Source organism: Microcebus murinus, chromosome X (genome assembly GCF_040939455.1).
Source record: "Microcebus murinus isolate Inina chromosome X, M.murinus_Inina_mat1.0, whole genome shotgun sequence".
Taxonomy (NCBI): Eukaryota; Metazoa; Chordata; class Mammalia; order Primates; family Cheirogaleidae; genus Microcebus; species Microcebus murinus.
The window spans coordinates 112713558-112734695 of record NC_134136.1 but is presented as its reverse complement, the minus strand read 5'-3'; the positions used below and the strand labels follow the sequence as shown (position 1 = coordinate 112734695).

The 21138-nt window shown below is 36.9% G+C and overlaps 1 protein-coding gene and 1 pseudogene across 1 annotated transcript in view; both read right to left on the bottom strand.

Annotated features, from left to right (window-relative positions):
- Positions 1-13578: 13578 nt before the first annotated feature.
- OTC (ornithine transcarbamylase) overlaps positions 13579-21138 on the bottom strand; it is a 58433-nt gene continuing 50873 nt past the window's right edge. Inside the window, exons 9-10 of the mRNA XM_012736680.2 lie at positions 19347-19484; positions 13579-13747 (exon numbers count right to left, since the gene is read on the bottom strand). Coding sequence (XP_012592134.1) covers positions 13688-13747; positions 19347-19484 — 198 coding nt within the window. The 3' untranslated portion in view covers positions 13579-13687. The remainder of the gene's footprint in view (positions 13748-19346; positions 19485-21138) is intronic.
- LOC142865964 (uncharacterized) lies at positions 18418-18536 on the bottom strand (annotated as a pseudogene).

Sequence of the window (21138 nt, the reverse complement as noted above, 5' to 3'; positions counted from 1 at the left end):
ACTTTTAAAGGTATAGAAATAATTAAAAGTGAACAAATATTTATTAATTACTTTCCTTGTGTCAATTAGGGAGCTGGAAGCCCTTCTTCTATTATCATATTTATGCTTCACACCAAGTATCTTGCTTACGTTCATCTCATTTCTGTGAAGCTAAGAGTTTATATTGTATTAACTCTGCTTTAAAGATAGAAATATTGAGGCAAAGGGGTAAAGTAACCTGCTTTTAGAAAACTCATGATAATTTTAAGTTCAAATTATTTATTATTTTATTTGTCTTTTAGATTCAACTGCCAAGTCCTCTCAGTTTTCTCTTAGCTCAAGTCTTCCATTTCCACAACTGCTTCCCTAATTCAGGGAACAAAGTAACAATGAGGCTGGTTTCCCAAATAAATCTACACAGCATTGCTAGATCAGTCTTTTTTTAAATTTCAGGATGTTATGGGTATACAAACATTTTGGTTACATGTTACGACTTTGCCACACCCAAACCATGATTTGAGCTGTGCTTTCCCCCCCCTACAGCACTCAGTCTTGATGAAAAGAGTGCTTTTATTATGTCCCTCTCTCATGTCAGAATGTTCAATGGCTCCCTAAAGCCTGTAGCAAAAATTCCAAACATTACATAGGTCTTCAATGAAGGTGCTCCTCAGTTTTGTGTCAACATACTTTTCTAAAGACATCCACACACAAATACTCCACTTCAAATAATACGGACTACTTGCTGGCCATTAGACAAACCATGTACATTTTCATCTCACATATTTGCTTACACAGTCCTGCCAATTTGAATGCCCTTCTCATTTTTCTTTGCCTATCCAAATGTTGCCAGTCCTTCAATGATCAAGTTATACCCATCCACTAACCTGAAGGGTTTCCTTATCAGTCTTGCAGGTGGTATTTTCTCCCTCTTCTTAAGTATTGTGGCATTTCACAGTTGTATCAAACAGACTGCAAATATTTACAGAGTAGCAACAGATTGCAAGGTGACACAGCATATTTGAAAATAAATTATGTACTCCTTCAACTGAAAGAGCTCAAAATGTGAGATGCCAACAAAAATGGGAAGTTTGAATAGGACATGAAAAATAATATTGCTAACATCGTTGATCACATACTATGCAGCAGACCATGCACTAAATATTTTCCTTGGACTTGCACATTTATTTCTATGAGCAGGCACCATTATTATCCCCTATGTACAGCTAAGGCATCTGAGGCTATGGAACTTAGTCAAAGTCATCCAGCTAATAAGGGGAGAGGTGGAATTTGAATAGCCCATATTCTTATCCTTTAGGCTGATGACCTAAAAAAAGAAACTGAGGCAAAATTAATATAAAGAGTTTATTTGGGTCAAGGTTGAGGACTGCAGCCTGGGACACACTTCCAAGTTCCCCGGGGGAATGCTTCCTTTAGCTTTTGTTACAAGCAGGATTTTAAAGGCAAAAAGAGACAAGGAGGGGGCTGATACAAAGTAGTTTGACAGGAATTCTGGTTTGCAGAAATAACATTGGCTAGTGATTGGCTATACATTGTTGAACGATGAGTTCAATGGATATGAGTTATGGTGTCCAGCATGTGGCATTTTATGGTTAGTTAGCATCAGTTAGTCTAGAGCCCACATAGCAAGTGGCCTCGGGATGTAATTATTTAGCTCAAGGGAGACTGAGAGTGACTGCTATTGCATTTCTTTTTTTTTTTTTAATTTTAGCATATTACAGGGGTACAAATGTTTAGGTTATATATATTGCCTTTGCCCCACCCGAGTCAGAGCTTCAACTGTGTCCATCCCCCAGACAGTGCACACTGCACCCATTAGGTGTGAACATACCCATCCCTTCTCCCCCTTCCCATCTTCCCAGCACCTGATATAAGTTATTACTATATATGTACTTAAGTGTTGATCAGTTAAAACCAATTTGATGGTGAGTACATTTGGTGCTTGTTTCTCCATTCTTGGGATACTTCACTTAGTAGAATGGGTTCCAGCTCTATCCAGGATAATACAAGAGGTGCTATATCATCATTGTTTTTTGTGACTGAATAGTACTCCATGGTATACATATACCATATTTTATTAATCCACTCATGTATTGATGGGCACTTCGGTTGTTTCCATATCTTTGCAATTGTGAATTGTTTTGCCATAAACATTCCAGTGCAGATGTCTTTTTTTTTTTTTTTTTTTTTTTTTTTTTTTTTTTTTGAGACAGAGTCTCACTTTGTTGCCCAGGCTAGAGTGAGTGCCATGGCGTCAGCCTCGCTCACAGCAACCTCAAACTCCTGGGCTCAAGTGATCCTTCTGCCTCAGCCTCCCGAGTAGCTGGGACTACAGGCATGCGCCACCATGCCCGGCTAATTTTTTATATATATATCAGTTGGCCAATTAATTTCTTTCTATTTTTTTATAGTAGAGACGGGGTCTCGCTCTTGCTCAGGCTGGTTTTGAACTCCTGACCTTGAGCAATCCGCCCGCCTCGGCCTCCCAAGAGCTAGGATTACAGGCGTGAGCCACAGCGCCCGGCCCAGATGTCTTTTTAATAGAATGTCTTTTGTTCCTTTGGGTAGATGCCCAGTAATGGGATTGCTGGATCAAATGGTAATTCTACTTGTAGCTCTTTGAGGTATCTCCATATTGCTTTCGACAGAGTTTGTACTAGTTTGCAGTCCCACCAGCAGTGTTCCTATCTCTCCACATCCACACCAACATTTATTACTTGGGGATTTTTTGATAAAAGCCATTCTCACTGGAGATAAGTGATATCTCATTGTGGTTTTGATTTGCATTTCCCTGATGATTAGAGATGTTGAGCATTTTTTCACGTTTGTTAGCCATTAGTCTGTCTTCTTTTGAAAAGTTTCTGTTGATGTCCTTTGCCCTCTTTTTGATAGGGCTGTTTTATTTTTTCTTACTAATTTTCCTGAGTTCTTTTTTTTTTCTGCTGCTTTAAACAGTTTAACTTAAAATATAAACATGCATACACAGTTGCCTATCTTCTGAGGTTTAAAAAAGGCCTTTTCTTTTTTATTTATTTATTTATTTTAGCGTATTATGGGGGTACAAGTGTTAAGGTTACTTATATTTATTAGCCCTTTATTGGATGTGTAGCATGCAAATAATTTCTCCCATTCTGTACGTTGTCTGTTTGCTCTCATGAGAGTTTCTTTGGCTATGCAGAAGCTTTTTAATTTGATTAGGCCCCATTTATTTATTTTCGTTGTTGCTGTGATTGCCTTTGGGGTCTTCCTAATAAATTCTTTCCCTAGGCCAAAGTCTGTAAGTGTTTTTCCAACATTTTCTTCTAGAATTCTTATAGTTTCATGCCTTAGGTTTAAGTGTGTCATCCACTGTGGGTTGATTTTTGTGAGAGGTGATAGGTGCAGGCTCTGGGCCTGATAATTAAAGGGGACTTACATTCCTCAGATAAAAAGTTTCCTTTCTTTCTCAAGGCTATCCTGCACTTAAGATAGGATCTCAAGTTCTAATTGCTCCAGGAGCAAGAAAGAGAGATTGGGAGGATGGAACACATTGAAAGACTAATGGGAAGGTGAATATAGAGTAGCAGAGAAGGGCAAAAATTAACAATGGAGAAATAGAAAGATGGAGTGAAACATGATCCAGCAAAATGGAGCTCAGGATTCTGGAGCTAGTTATGTCAGTATTTCATAAACAGATCTGTTATAGATTCTGTTATGACAATTCTCCATTGTTAATTGTTGCCCTCCTCTGCTACTCTATGTTCACCTTCCTATTAGTCTTTCAATGTGTTGCATCCTGGCTCAAATTTGGTTAGGCATCTGGTTCTCACCTTTAAAGCTATGGAAATGCCAATTTGTTTAATTGTCAAAAGTTGAGTAGACTTCAAGGAATATCTCATACTAACCAAATATCTAAGAAATCAATGGATAAACCAGTTAACAATGTATTTATATACAGTGACTCAGTTTCACAACATACCCAACTCAAAATTTCTTCACAAAACACTCTTAATGGTTTCCCATTAAACATAAAAAAAAACAAACAAAATTCTCACCTTGACCTCTCAGGCCAACATGGGCTAACTGCTGCTGAATTTTCCAAATTTGTCTTGTGTCCCTCTTTTCCTGGCTCACTACACACTAGCTATACTCTCTTCTTTTGGTTCCTTGAAGACAAGCCCCTTTTCACCTCAGGGCCAACCTCTACACTATTCTCTCTAGCTGGAATATTTTTTCTCCTTCATTCTTCACTTAATTATATGGGAATCAGAAATTAAATACCTTAATTTCTTTTACTGACCTTAGTTAAAGAAATGTAATTTTTACAATTATATTTAATGAAAAGCCTTGAGGGGAGATAATCTTATTAGCATAAGTACTTTGAGAATTAATTCAAAGTGTCATGCTGGTTGTTAACTTCTTAGCAAGACAATGAACACAATTTCAGAGAACATTTATATTGCAGCAGCCATGTAAAAAGGCACTGCCAGGAAAATAGCCAGTTGGGGTGACCAGAAATTAGAACAAACCTGGGGTTTCAAGTTAAGACAATGGACTTCATGGCTACTGCCTCTGGCTGGGCAGCTAATAACTATTCTCCACCTTGTCACTGTAGGCCCCTACATACTGAGTGCGGTTATAAAATTTGTAGAGACAACTGTAACCCAGAGAGCAACAACTCACATAATGGCCTTACGAGGCTATCACCCACTGGGATATGATGCACTATAGTAGACATATAAGGGCATCAAAGGGGAATGATAAAGAAAACCCCCATCTATTACTTGGGGTATCAGCCACCCGTGAAAGATCCTCATTAACCTAATACTAACCTATTACCTGGCTCAGCCACCTGAGACCCCACCCCTTGGACCACCCCAACCTAATAAGAATGAGAAAAATTGGGTACATGTGGCTCAGAATTTGGTGGCGAGACCCCTCTGGGCCTGCCAGCGAATAAATCTTGATTCTCCAACTCTCCATGTGCCACTTGGTTTGTCCTCAGAACCACCCGCTGTAACACGTTTTTAAACATAAGGATATGTGATCAATTCCTTGTTAACGGGTTAAGACTTTCAGACAGATGTTCCATGATGAGGCTTGTAAATACAAAATGTCTAGTGCAACCACTTCTCTCATAAAACATGTTTGTTATAGGAACTTGTAATTTGTTTACTTAAGCAATAAAATATTTTTTGTCATAAGAAATGGAATAGGCTCACTTGAACTTCCCAGCCTTACCAGCTGAACTTACAGCTGTAGAAGTACTGGCATCACCTCAAACAAATTTGATCCAAATCCAGTGAAAAGCCTGGTTCCCCCAATTATTCTGATCAGCTAGAACTCAGTATTAAGGTCACCTTTTTTGAGAGGATTAATCTGGGCATGGTGCTTAAAACACCAAATTTTGGAAAATCATTTGGTAAACATACAGAAGTCCAGACCTTTCCTGCTTCAATTAAACCAGGACCTCTGTATACTTTATTATCTCTCCAGATAATTCTGATACCCAACAAAGTTTGAGAACTACTGTTCTAAATGTGCACTCTTTCTTTCATCCCCTTATTTTCTATTATAGCATCCTATTTGTTCCCCATACAGTTCTCATCTCAATATCTATTTACATGTGGTTGTCAGTTTCCCCTAATAGACTATAAGTACCATGAGGGCAGGAATTATGTCTTTCTTGTCAATTACTATATCCCCAGAGCCTAACACAGTGACTGGCACACATGTGGGGCTCAAAAAATAGATGTCTAGGTATGCATAGAATAAAAAGAAAAGATTTCAGTATTGATTTCTTTCATAGTGCAGTTAAGACTTGCTTTATAGCACTGAATCATAAACTATTTTCCACCAGAATCTTTTTGGGAGAATGCTAATAAATAGTATAGATAAAATCAGAACAGGGTCGATTGTTCTGGTTTAATCAAGAATGGCTATTTCAGAATTCTGGTTACTTGGCCTCCCTTGGATCCCTGAAGGTAGTATGGGGCCTTGCTTCACAAATGGTGGTCCCTGTACCAATGGTATCAGTAGATAATCCAAAAGGAACTATGGATAAAACTGCTGACATCTTAGCACGAATCAAGGCAGTAGAACCAAAAGTCATTGTATTCTTTACTATTACACAGTGGCACTTAAGAAAGCCAGGTTTACTTAAGAATGTTCCTCTATGAATCAGTAAGAATTATTAATATTAAATTTCAACCCTTGAGCACACGTCTTTTTAACATTCTGTGTGATGAAATGGGAGGTAAGCCTTAAGCCCTTCTGTGGCATTAGGAGGTATAATGATTGTCTTGAAGAAAAGCACTTGTGCAATTCTTTGAGCTGTTCATTGAACTCCTACCTTTTTCATGGGACACCAGTTTTACTTGGGAGAAAAATGGCTGACAAACTATGGTCATTCAGACTTGGATATTTGGAAGACATTTTCTTGAAAATGAATAAGGTGAATCTGTAACTTTAAGGAATGCAACTGGCAGTATTTGTTGTCAAAGATAAAATCTGAGCTTTCAGGAGAAAGCTATAATTTTGTAAAATTTGCATCTGCTTCTCAATACTTAAAAGATTTTTCTAATGAGATCAGCAGTGATGTTAACAAATGTGATTTTCTGATTTTGTGTAATGAAATGTGCCATCATTTGGGAGATCTGCATAATGCAGTGAACTAATATTTCCAAATGATCAATGTGGAATCATGCATGGGTAAAAGATCCATTCAAAATGTAAGATAGACATGATATTTAATGTGACTGTGTAGAAAAGTTAATTGATATGGTTTCAGATTCCACATTGCAGCTAATCTTTAAGGAGCTATCACTTGTGGAGTTTTAGTGTAACATCAAAGGATATCCACAATTATCTGAAAAGGCTATTAAAGTAGTCCTTTTTTTCAACTCCTTATCTGTGTGAGGCCAGATATTCTTTCTATACTTCAAACCAACATAGCACCACAGATAGAATGCAGAAGTAGATGTAAAAATTCAGCTGTCTTCTCTTAAGGCAAGCATTAAAGACTTGTGCAAAAATACAAAACAATGCTGGCCACTCTATTTATTAACTTCATTTTGTTTGGAAAAATATAGTTATTTCTCATAAAATATATTATTTATGTTAACTTGTAATGGGTTTATTATTGTTATTTTAAATGAATTAATAAATAAATATTTCTCAGCTCTACTTTCTTTCTTTTTCTTTTTTTTTTTGTTTTGAGACAGTCTCTCTCTGTTGGCTGGGCTAGAGTGCCGTGGTGTCAGCCTAACTCACAGCAACCTCAAACTCCTGGGCTCAAGCAATCCTTCTGCCTCAGCCTCCCAAGTAGCTGGGACTACAGGCATGTACCATCATGCCCGGCTAATTTTTTCTATATATTTTTAGTTGGCCAATTAATTTCTTTCTATTTTTTAGTAGAGACAGGGTCTCGCTCTTGCTCAGGCTGGTCTTGAACTCCTGACCTTGAGGGATCCTCACGCCTCAGCCTCCCAGAGAGCTAGGATTACATATAGGTTTGAGCCACCACGCCCAGCCTCTCAGTTCTACTTTCTAGTGATATATACTGATATATCACACATAAACAAAAGCTTTTTGAGATCTTCATAATTCATAAGAGCATAAACAGTTTTTGAGATCAAAACATTTGAGACCTGCTACCTTAACAGTTTGAAAAGTTCTTCCTCTGAGCAGTCCTATCCTTAGACAAAGATAGCTAAACCTTGATGAGTCCTTTCTAATCCTTTTCTCCTTTTATCAGCTAGACTCCAAGTCCAAAAATTGCTGAATGCCTCTGATTTATTTCACATAAATATATATTCCTGTTGTGCCTTCCTACACAGAGTTTAATCACTTTGATTAAATTTTCAGACTTGTTGGCCTGCACAATTCATTTTGGCAAAGAGCCAAGTCACTCCCTGGAGTAGCATATTTACAAACCAGCTCCCAGAGAGAAACTGCTCAACCGAAGCAACAGCTGCTAGGCTTCACCAATTTCGGAAGACAAGCTCATTCCTTGTACTTTTTTTATACCAACTATTCTACTCCATATCTTTCTGATAATGGGATATATTTTTATAAAGAGCTAAAGAAAAAACGTTAAGTGTTAGAAACAACTGAACAAATAAACGGGGTTTAATATTTATTTAGCATTGGCTCCAAGCTAAATACTATTATTTATGTTACTTAATCCTCCCAACAGCTCGATGAGAGGGGTGTTATCATTCCCATTTTACAGATGAGGAGCACAGGTTAGATAGCTGTTACAGAGGAGGGGTGAAACCCAGGCCTCGGTGATTCCAAAGACAGAGCAATAGTCACATGATCTGGGTTGTGTCAAATACTTTATAGTGGGACTTTATGGATGTGGGGATGAAAACACCTCATATAAGCCTTCAGAATTGCCTCAGACTAATGATTGTCAAAGGGTAGTGCCTAGACCAGCAGCATCAGCAGCCCTGGGAACTTGTCAAAAATGCAGATTCTCAGGCTTCTTTCCAGACCTGCTGAATCAGAAACTTTGGAGGTTGGGGCTCGGTCATCTGTGTATTAACAAGTCCTCCAGGGGATCCTGATGCATGCTTAAGTTGGAGAACCACTAAAGCCAGTGCAAAGGGCAGGCCAACTAAACAGCTGCTGAGGTTGCCAATTTATAAGGGTGGTAAAATATCACAGAAATAAGTCAGAAATACTGTGGCAGTTAACTTAGATCTCCTTTTCTCCGGGGAAAGTAAATGGGTCTCACTTTTATTCCATGTAGGTAACACATTTCTTGTTATGAATTTGAACATGTGACAGAAAAACAATATTTGTTATTTCTAATATTCTTCTGCCTTCTTCAAAAGGCTGATCCTGGTAACCAGAAACGTTTTTGCTTGCTAAGCAAGAGCTCTGTAACATCTGTCTAACAGCCTTTACCTCCCTACTCCTCCCTTGATGCCTGAAAGATGAGCAGAACAGACCCTCCTCCCCCATTCCAATCTTATTCATGGATCATCTTAGATCAGAGTCCCTAGAAGCAGAACCTGAGAAGGGGATTCTTGTGGCAATGATTTATTGAGGAAGTGCTCTCAGCAGAAAGGCAGCGGGTTGGGGTGTCAGGGGAAGCTAAGCAAGGATGTGGTCTCGAATGGTTTTAGCTTCAGTTTGATTTCACCTATGGGGAGCTCTGGCGTATAAATTTCACTACAGAGCTGGTCCTGCCTAGAGGGAAGGGAGCCAAGTTTTTGTATCCCTGAATCAGTCACTCAATGACTGCTGGCTGCCAGTGGTGGGATGGGGGTGAGAATCTGACATCCTGGGCTAAGGGTAGTTCCTGGTGGCTGAGAGCAGCACTTCAGAGAAAGAGGCAGCTGTGAGCCATTAGCAGCCAACCCTGACAGCAGCTGGGGGATGGTTCAACCTAGGTCAAAGGGATCTTGATGGGGCACCACCAGCATGTACTACCTGTATGTTTTTAGGTTTCTGTTAATTCCTCTGGATATCAGTGTCCACCCCTGCCATAGGTATGAACGCTCCTCTCTGTCCCCTGGCCTTACAGAACCATAGTTCTGAACCAGCCATCTTCCCATTCCCCACTCAGCCTAGGAGTCAAATCAAGCAGCTATATTTTTAGGATTCCAGAAAGCTACATTGTTCAATGCAGAGGGGCATTGAATACATGAATTATGCCTCTTTATTGAACATATTTCTATCTTAGGAACATTATTGTTATTTTCCAGTTTTTTTTTCTTTTGTGAAATGAAGGGATACACTGGATTATTTTTAGACCTCATTCCAGTTTTAAAATTCATTTGCCTAATGATTTTGCTCCAGAAAGCAGTTGTTGTGCTCACATTTTCTCTGGGGATGAGTTTCATAAAACACTCATTAGAAACTAAGTCTAGTGTCATTCACATAAGTCAGAAACTAAGAAGATTTGGAAAAGTTTTAGCACATGTCAGGGAATTCAATTCCATTTGATCTGACCTTTTTTCCTTTTATGGATAATTGATATTAATTTTCCTGGATAATTATTAGGGAAGAAGTTTTTCCTTTTTATTTTTATTGCAATAGATTTGGGGTTATAAATGGTTTTTTGTTACATGGATGAAATGTATAGTGGTGTCTGAACTTTTAATGTACCTACCACCTGAATAGTGTACATTGTACCCAATAGGTAATTTTTCATTGCTCACCCCCTCCCAACTCCCTTCTGAATCTCCAATGTCCTTTATACCACTCTTTATGATCATGCATACTCATAACTTAGCTCCAACTTATAAGTGAGAACATGTGGTATTTGGTTTTTCATTCCTGAGATACTTAAGATAATGGCCTCCAGTTCCATCCAAGTTGCTGCAAAAGACATTACTTCATTCTTTTTAAGGCCAAGTAGTATTCCATGATATATACATATACCACATTTTCTTTATCCATTCATCAGTTGATGGGCACTTAGGTTGATTCCATATCTTTGCGATTGTGAATTGTGCTGCAATAAACATTTGGGTGCAGGTGTCTTTTTTTTATAATGACTTCCTTTCCTTTGGGTAGATATTCAGTAGTGGGATTGCTAGATCAAATGGTAGGTTTATTTTTATTTCTTTGAGGAATCTCCATACTGTTTTTTATAGAGGTTATACTAATTTACATCCCCACTGTGTATAAGCATTCCCTTTTCACAGCATTCATGCCAACATCTATTGTTTTTTGACTTTTTAATAATGGCCATTCTGGCAAGGGTATGGTAGTATCTCATTTGGGTTTTAATTAGAATTTTAGGGAATAATTTTTTTACATATTAAAAAGCTTCAGAGTTGATTTTGTAATCCCTGTTTCAACAATTGGTATCATATATTTTCTATACAAAATGGACAAACACTATCATTTTCATTGTGGGATCTTAAGGAACCTAACAGAAACTGAGGTAAGACATCAGAACCATCACTGCATTGTCTCTATGTATCTCATTGCCCTCAAGTACAGGTGATATTGAAAAAAAATCCCTGATGTAAATTGTTGATGGCAGGGCCTTCCCTATCAGATATTGGTCCTTTGTGTGACTTAAAACAAAGCACTTATCTGGGCTTATGAAATACTGAAAAGTGTCCCCTCTGAGTAGGCAACTAACAAAAAAGGGATCCCTGCCTCCTGGCTAGAAGGCCTGTAAGAAGACATAGACTTGGTAAATGAAATGCAGACTAGGCCTCAACCTTTGCTCAGGTCTTTCACCTGAGACCTTTGCACAGGGCACAACTTGCATATCGATATGTGATGTTCCTGGTCATAGTAGTCTCATCATTGTGACTTGACTGGCTTTCCATTATTCAATATGACCCTTATATTTGTCAAAAGACACCAATCTTACAAAATTGCTGAGTAGCACCATGTCTCACGATGTGCCTCAACCTGATGAGAGCTTTCAAGACAAAAAGGCTCAAAAAGAATGTGTTCTGGATACCCTGTCCAAGTGCAGTCTTCACTCATCACATGAGAAGACTTGCCCTGGAACTTTGGCACTGGACTAAGGGGCCCCTGCCATTTTAACTGAGGTTCTAGGGTCACTTGAGTTAGGAGATCTAAGGTGTATTGCCATACTGATTCCCTGTGCAGATCTTTCTAGCTAGAGACTTTACAAGAGTCAACTCCTTAGCACAATATACATTAGCATTAGAAATATCTGACATTTAATGATTTTTCTATAGTACCTGAAAACTTATCACTGAAAAAAAACCCCTGATGATTCTTCTCTGACATTGATATCACTGCAGTGTAATCACTTCCAGTTGCTATTCCCAATGTTACAGTGGAGAAAGCCTAGAAGAAAAGAACTCTTTGGATAGTTATATTAATTAATAGGATTTATTATGCACACCAAGGACCCAAAGGTCATTGCTAGAATTTTTATTAATCTTTGGAGTTGCAGTAGTTACATAGGAAAAGGAATAAAGGATGAAAGGGGAAGAAGAAAGAGAAGATGAAAATAGCTTTGCAAAACTTAAGGCCAAATTTTCTTCCCCTGTTTTCTTTTTTCCTGATAATATAAATAATGTCTTCTTAAGATGAAAAGTTAAGAAAGCAAATAAATTCCTACAGGATTGTGTTGAGAAGGAGATTAAATTGCATATACATAAAAGAAAGCTTTGGGGCTTTTTGAGGAAAAAGTGACTACATTTTGGCAAGAAAATGATTCCAAGTTCTTTCCAATTGGAAGAAGAATACTATACCATTCATTTGGTTCAAAGAATAACCAGAAAAGAGATGATGGCTCATTCCTATGGGGGACCATTTGGTAAGTGGAAGGATACTCCTTTCATGTAGGCAGTTTGAGGGCGAGCCTCCTCATTCCCATGACACCTGGTTAAATCATTCCTATACTCTCTGCTGAAAGAAGATATTCCACTAAATCCCACTCTCTTTCTTAAGTACTTCCACTAAATTACCATAGACATGAAAGTCACCTTTGACATTTACTGGAAAAGTTGACTTTCTTTTTGTAACATCATGAGCCTTTCCCCCCCCTCCAAAATATGTTTTGTTGCCTCTTCATTGCAAATCTAATTTGTAATTCATGTCTTGCTTACTCATTTAAGTAATAGATGCCTGCTGAAGAATATCAGTCAACCAGCCTGGAAACATTCTTCTAATAGTAGAGGTAGAATAATGTAAAGGAAATTACTGTATTTTGTCCTCTGTAAAATGTGTAATTTTTTTAAAAATGTTTCACTTATGTTGTTTAACACTTTAACTAAAAAATTTCAAATTATATCATAATAATTAAACAATACAAATATTGGTCACCTGCAAGAGAAATCTAGCTTTAATTACATCATAATAATTAAATAATGCAAATTTTAATTATCCAGAAGAAAAATTAGAGGAAAAAGACTAGCTAAAATGTGGCAAATAGTAGATATATGGAAATATCCAGTGTGTAGTGTGAGTAGATGCATGATAAGAACAGAGGTGAAAAAATTAAATTGCTCCTGGTGGAGAATTTGAACCTAAGAAAATGCCACTCTAGGCATCCATGGTTTTACCACTTGCTAACAAAGATTTCTTTTGGCTTGTAACATTAAGTGTTCAGTACAGAGAAGTACATGCTCTTGAAGGACCCCCCCACACACACACACAAATGATGGGAAAAGACTCCAGAGTTTGGGCACAGTACTAGCTCTTTTTTCATAATTTCATGATTTGCCTCTATAAGTGAATGTCTATCTACCTCCCTGGCCTGAAGATTGTACCACATCTGCAATATGGATCATTTGGCTCTCTCATTGGTCCTGGGGGACATGAACACAGCCCACAGATCTACCAGCAGCTGACTGCCTGGTAAATGTTTACTTGTAAATTAGCGTGGGTGATAATTTATTAAAGTAATAAGCATAGATTACATTTAATGGTTTAGACATTATGCATTATGAACACAGTATTTTATATTTAGTTGAAGCAAATGTATATGATAATTAATATGATACTCAAATGTAACTCAGAAATTGTAAATTAGAGAGAGAGTTTTAACTAAGTCAAGCAATGTATTACGGTGCACATCAGCACTTACATTAATTTAAGGCTTCAGGAAGGTTTCACCATGGCAAAGCAATATCATACAATTCACCCATATCATGTGTTAGGGATTTATTTATTTCTTAGATTCTCTTCTTCTTCCCCCATAAACTGACTCATTCTGTTACTGTAGAACATTGTTTCTTTCTTGACAAGCATCCTAGCATCAAAATTTAGGCTTCTGGAGCTGAGGTGAGTAATCTGTCAGCAGGGACACCATGACAGCCTGGAGTGACACAACAAAGAAAGAAAGAAATGGATAAACATTAGCAACAGTCTGCCTAGGGACCTAGAGAAGGGGAACTAAGTTTCAGCTTTATAGGCCTACAGTTAAAATGTGTTTTCCCAAGGAAATGATAAGGGAACCATTCTGAACTAATATTTATTTATTTATTGGATAAAGGAAGCTCAAGAGGAATCAGATGGACCCCAATACGTGCACAAACACTGTGCTTACTTAGGTTTCTGACTAGTGGGTCAGAGTGTTGAATGAAGTGCTACGGTGGTAGCCATGATTGGATTTTCTAGTCATTAGTAAAACTAGGCATTGGCTGGTTTTAGAGAAATATAATCCTGCCCATTCCAGTTCCTTGTGTTTACACTGTGGTTAGGTCACTTGCAACATAGAGAAGTTTAGGGATAAATCAAATGTGAAATAATAAAAGTAAATTATTTGGGTTAACAAATAATGTCTATCTGAATCTGGGTCTTCCTGAAAGATCATTAACTTCATAGCTAAGAGTATAGCTTGCCCTTGGGCTGTCAGCCACAAATGGTAATTTTTATGTTTATTCTTCTCAAGCTCTACAATAGTGACAATAATAATAGTATCAGAAACAACAATGGTGAATGTTTACCAAATGCTTACTAAGTACCAGACAATATACCAAGTACCTTAACATGTTTCAGTCAGTCAAGAAATACTTGTCAAGTACTATGCCAGGTGCTTTGGTGAGCTAGAGAAAAATGTTCATGCATTATCTCATTTAAAGCAATGAACTACTAAGGTAGCTTCTGTTATTATCACTTATAGATGAGAAAAATCAATCCTTGAGATGATAGTGCAGAACTGGGTTGGATCCCAGGTTTTTCTGACTCCACTTTTCTTAAAAAATTATTACTAATATTATTTTGGATTGATAAATTATAATTATATACATTTATGGGGTACACATGATGGTTTGATATATGTATACAATGTAGAATGATTAATTAATGTATCTACCACCTTGCTTACCTATCTTTTTAAAGATACACTTGACATTTATTCTCCTAGTTATTTTGAAATATACATTATTATTGACTATAGTCACTCTCCTGTGCAATAAGTCATTCCTTTGATTTATCCGAAAGTTTGTACCCTTTCATCAACAACTCCCCATCACCACCCTCCCCACCCCAACTCCCAGCCTCTGGTAATCATCATTCTACTCTCTACTTCTATAAATTCAACTATTTAGAGTCCACATGTAAGTGAGGTCATGTAGTATTTTTCTTTCTGTGCCTGGCTTGTTTCACTTAGCATAATATCCACCAAAAAACTGTTAGAACTGATAAAGGAATTCAGTAAAATTGCAAAATACAAAATCAACATACAAAAATCAGTAGTGTTTCTGTATACTAATAATGAACTATGTGAAAAGGAAATTGAGAAAACAATCACACTTACGATAGCAACAAAAACAATCACCTACGTATAATTCTATCCAAGAACAACCACCAGGAAAAAAAAACCAAAAAAACATTTTAAGCTTTTTAAAAATGGGTTCCTGGGACCACATCTCAGGTTTTTGTTTGTTTTTAATGGTCATTGGATGGGTCGAGCTTATTTTCAAGTAAAAAACTTAGAAAGTCAACTTGGGAGTAAGGTTGTCATGTTTAGTTAAATAAATAAATACAGACAAATAGTTAAATAGGAATTTCAGATAAACAAACTTTTTTTTTAACTGTGTGTTCCAAATACAAGTATGCATGAGACATACTTGTACTAAAAAAATATTAATTATTTATCTAAAATTCAAATTTAACTGAGTGTCCTATATTTTATCTGGTAACCCTAACTTGGAGAGAAGTAAATGACTATAAAATTTCATGAATTACATTTGCAATGGTGTTATATACTTAAGGGTCATCTGGATAGCAGTGCTTTGAAGTGTCAGCTTTTTTGCAGGTTCCCTTTAGGTTACTTTAGTTTCACAGTAAATTGTAGGCAGAGGAAGAAACCTACCTGACTTTTTTGTGAGTTCTGCTGTCTTACTAATCATTGAAAAATAGAAAAGCAAGCTTTGTGGGGAGGAAAGGGTGGTTTTTGTTTTTGTTTTTAAACAAAGGGACCAAAGGCCTGTGCACTATGAAGAGAATGATGTGATTACTGGAGTGTTTTGAACAGTATTGCTGGAAATTACCCAGCATGGACCCTTTATAAAGCTACTCTGAGTGCTGAAGGAGTACACTTTTGCTTTAAAAATGTTACAGGCTTTAAGAATAAGCCCTTCTTCCTCTTTTAGTTAAATACCTTACATCAGTTGTTATTAGCAGCTCAGAGCTGGGAGCCAGATTGTGTCTTTCCTTCTTCCATCTTGATTTTAAGTGAAGCTGTGTGTGTGGAAATCATTCTCTGGAGTACTGCTGTCTAATAGCATTTTCTGCAATGATGGAAATGTTCAATGTCTGTGCCGCCCAATACAAATAGCGTAGCCACCAGTCATGTGTGGCTATTGAGCATTTAAAATGTGGTTAGTAAGACTGAGGAATTGAATCTTCAATTTTGTTAAATTGTAATTAGTTTAGATTTAAATTGAAATAGCCACATATGCCTAGTGGCTACTGTATTGGACAGGGCAGTTCTAGAATAAGAAAAGTATTGTGCCTTTAGAGCATCCTAGAAAAATTTATCACAGCAGTGCGGAGTCTAAAGGCCATTCCAAATAAGCTAAGAATAATTTCTTTGCCTATTAAATAGGAATGTAGTGTGGATAATCTGTACAATCTTATTCCACTTGAAAATGTTATGCTTCTATGAATTGACTGCACATTCTTCTTCTTCTTCTTTTTTTTTTTTTTCAGTCTGCAGTGCCTGGTAGAGGACAGAGAGTAGATGCTCATTGTATGGCCACTGAAATGAACTGAACCCAAAGGGACCTCCAAATTGTCTAGTTCAGAGATATAAAGAGTACAACAAGTATATTATCACTTCCTTTCCAATATCCACGTGAGGCACACTTATCAATTATGCTACTCTTTCTGTCTGTCCCACACCACAAGCAGGCCCAGAAGCCTTCTTGACAGAAGACTCTGAGTAACCTGTTGATGACATTAGGGACCTTGGATTAAAACTCATTTGCCATCACTATGGCTTGATCTGCTTATTTTATAGGTGAGGAAACTGGGACCTAGAGTGATAATATTTATCCAAGATGACACAGCTGATTAGTATTAAAGCCAGTTACAGAAGTCAAATCTCCTCACTCCCAGTGGAGCATCTTCCTATCTTAGACTCTCTACTTTCACTTTAACATGCTTCTTCCTCTTGATTTCCTTAAAATATATTTTCCCTTAATAATGGTGGGTACCTCAGGGGGATTGGGAATGGGGAGATGGAGACCTAGATGGATGGAAAATGGGTGGATGTAAGATTTCAACCATGTGAATACATTATGTATTTCATTTCTAAAATAAATTGAATTTAAAGATTTTTTAAATAAGCTCTTTAAAATTCCAGAAGTGCAGAGCACCTCAATAATTGATGCTTTAGAAAGCTTTCTTTTAGTTTTTCCCTCTGGATTTGTACAAAGGACTTACTTTAATGGATTTTCTTAATTTACTTTGTAACTTTCCTAGTCTTCTGATGAAAAATAGAGCTCAAGGAAAATGTTTTGGTGAGATACTTTCTGAGTTATATGGCTGAAGAACTCACTTTTTTTTTTTGTCACCTAGATCTTTGCTACTCAAAATGTAGTCTGCAGGACAATGGCACTTGCATTACCTGGGTGCTTGTTAGAAGTGCCAAATCTTACCCTCCATCTTAGACCTACAGAATCAAAATCTACACTTTAACTAAATCCCTAGGTAATTCAAATGCACATTAAAGCTTCGGAAGCACTGGTCTAGATGACATGGTAACTGCCATCTTGGCCAAAGTTAGTGTCCTGAGTTGGCAAGCTGGAAAGATACAGTAAAAAAGCAACCTTGTTATTAGATATGACGAATTTAGGTCTGATTGCAATCTTCCATTGAAAAGGGAGTCATGATTGGCTTCCAAGCAGCCAGTCATACTGGAGCTTGAACTCCTGCTGGTCACTCGCTGTATCAGATCAACAATGAAGATGAACAATAATGAGGATAATAATTATGATAATAATATTTACCATGTATTAGGCACCATACTAAAAGCTTTACATGTATTATTTTAATGTTCACAATAATCCTATTCCCATTTACAGGTTAGATAAATAATTAGCAGATAGTCCTTTCCAGCTTGCTTTTCTATGCTACAGAGGCTAAAAGCTTAAAATTACATTTCTAAGACTCTTGCAGCCAGAGTGCATGGATGCCCCTCAGCTTCATCTACTCCATACTTAAATGCATAAGTGAATAACATGCAGTGGAAGTCATCTTTTAAAAGTTTGGATCTTCTGCTCCATATGCAGGTGAAGATACCTGTTTCAGCTGGGGTAGCTATAATGGAGTATCTGGTGTCTAGTTTCAAGGGCGTTAGGTACCAGACTGTGGGTGGCTGTGTCACTGTCAGAGATGTTCTGGGTACAAAATAACCACAGTGTTGCTGAGCAATTTTCCTGCCTGTGTTGTCTCTGGCTATGTGGTGTCCAAGAATGATTTGCTGTACCCCCTTTCCCAGGAGATTCTGGAAGTTCCTTAACATTTTTTTTTTATTACAGCCTATAGTACACGGTATTCTGAGGCAGTCTCCCATTCAAGTACTAACCAGGCACGACCCTGCTCAACTTCTGAGATCAGATGAGATCAGGCACGTTCAGGGTGGTATGGCCATAGACAATACCTTTCAATAAATTCCTTTCCATTTATTGACCTAGAGTTGATCCTGCTGTTTGCAAGTAAGACCCTGGCTGGTACAGCAATTGAAACCAGTTAAATCACTAAAAGCTAAAACATGGTGGAGCTGTTATGACATGTGAGTACTATATTCAGTTTTCCAGAGAAGGTAACATTTGGGATATTATAAAGTAGATGCAAGGTTAATATTTCCCAGAATGACAGTGATGAAGATGAAATTAGCAGCTTTATCTGAAAGGTATCAATAATTTTTAAAGATAAGTTTTGCCATGGAGTTTGGAAATGTTCTATACCTAAATACAGATGTATCTCTATGGCCAAACTCAAATAGAGAACTAAAACAACTATCCAGTTAAGTTGTGAAGAAAGGAATGAAAGGAGGAAAGAGAGGAGGAAGGAAATAAGATTTTTTGAATGTCTATTTTGTACCAGGCACTGAATTAGGAGCTTCTATAAACATGAACAAAGAGATTCTAAAGTAAGAATTATACAACTTACATTGCTTGGCAGAAAATGGTGGCTGATGCTCATCAGGCTGATCAAGGGCAGTAAGAATTTTGATTAAAATAAATTTATTTGGAAGTGGATCAATTTTACTCCATTAAAATACACTATAAATGCTAATGAGCAATAATGATCTAATATGAAATTTCTGGAAAAAAATAGATGCCATATGAGCATGTAATGTAGTTGGATAATCTCAGTTGCTTATTATTTACCAAAAAGCATAAATGACTAAGTTGGCACCACACAAAGAACTCCTTATCCTCTATTCCTTGCTTCTTGCTTACCATGATCGTCCACTTTCTGTTTTCTGCCTCTGGGAACACTAGTGATCGTGGGGAATAAAAGACTTCATCATCCACTTCTTCTGGCTTTCTGGGCAAGCAGTGTAGAAATGTCCAGTCAGAGGCAGCGACTTTAGCAGTCTAAAGAGATGAGGATAAGACCATGATTTGACTATTATATGTGGCAGTCATATTTATCTTCTTCAGTATTTAAAAATACATATGGCCTGGGGTCAGAGATCAACAGAAAAGGAGAGACAAATGGGCAGAAAGAATGTTTTATCTCAAGACACCCTGGGAGAAATGTATATAGTACTTTCAACTTAGGAAATTTTATAGTCTTTTCTCGATTTGGGAGATCATCACTGCAAGTTCAACCAAAAACTCAGTTTTCTGGGATTCTGTTTTGTGGGATAATGGGCATTTCAGAAAAGAACTCTACTGGTGTAATATGTGGCTCAGAGTAAAAGTCACCAATTTTACCCTACTATATAAAAAAAGTTGCTTTTATGTGATCATATTATATTTTGAGCTTGTCTCCAAATTATGATTTTTAACACTTGAAGCATACTTTGCAACTAGTTAAAACAATTTGAATAAAAGCACTGAGGTAGGAGTGAATAAAACATGATTATAAGCACTATGCACTAGATGTTGCATTCTTAATGCAAATGTACTAGCAATTTTCAGTTTCTCTAGCACTTAATTCCTGAAAGTCACATTTCCCCATCCATTTCCATTGTTCACTTACAGATTCAAAACTACAGTTCCTCATACATTCTTACCTCAAAATTACTGCCTTTGTACTAAAATTTTGTTTTACCTCCCACCCTAGCTCTAGGTTCAGAACATTCTGAATTTCTAAAATACTAGCAAAATGACATAGAAAAAAGAGTAACATTTATACCTGTCATATATCAGTGAAATAAATGACTGTTCTTCAAGCCTACAGTCCCAGCACCAGAAAAACTCCTAAGATTGGTTATGTATGAGATAAACCATGTAGTTTAAAATGTCTCCATGAAAATATTTACTACATATATGACAAGGGGTTAGCCATAATAAATAAAGAACCCCCATAACCAATAATAAAAAGGGCACAAAAGTAGAAAATGAGCAAAAGATATGATAGCAATTTATAGAAAAAGAAATGAAAATGATCAATAAACATGAAAAGATGCTTAACTTCATTAGTCATCAGTAAAATGCCAATTTTAAAAGGCAGTGAGATATCATTTTTCCTTCAGATTTATAAAAATTAAAAATGTAAATAACTGAAAATGGAGAGTATATGGAGAAAGAACTATAATATACATCTGTGGGAATGTAGATTGTTAATCCTTTTTGGGTGGGCAATTTAGCAGCTTCTCTCATATTTTAAAAAGTATATACCATTTCGCCAAGAAATTCTTCTAGGGATCTATTCTCCAATAATATTTGCACAAGGAAACACATATAGGGGTGTTAAGTGTAGCATTGTTTATAATTGGAATTTTTGGAAATAGACTAATTTATCAATAGGAAACATTTTCTGTCAATTTCATACTTTGAAATTCCATGCAGCCACTAAAACAAATAAAAAATAGCTAAATGAATGGACAAGAAAATCTAAGATTTTTAAGTGGAAAAATTAAGTCAGAATAATATGTCTAAAATACCATCTATAAAAAAATCAATAGCTGTATGTTTATATAGACATATATATGTAAATGCATAGAAAATGTCTGCAAAGAGCCACATCAAATAACAGTGGCTATTTCTGGGACTAGTCACTGTTAAGGGGATGGGGGAAAGA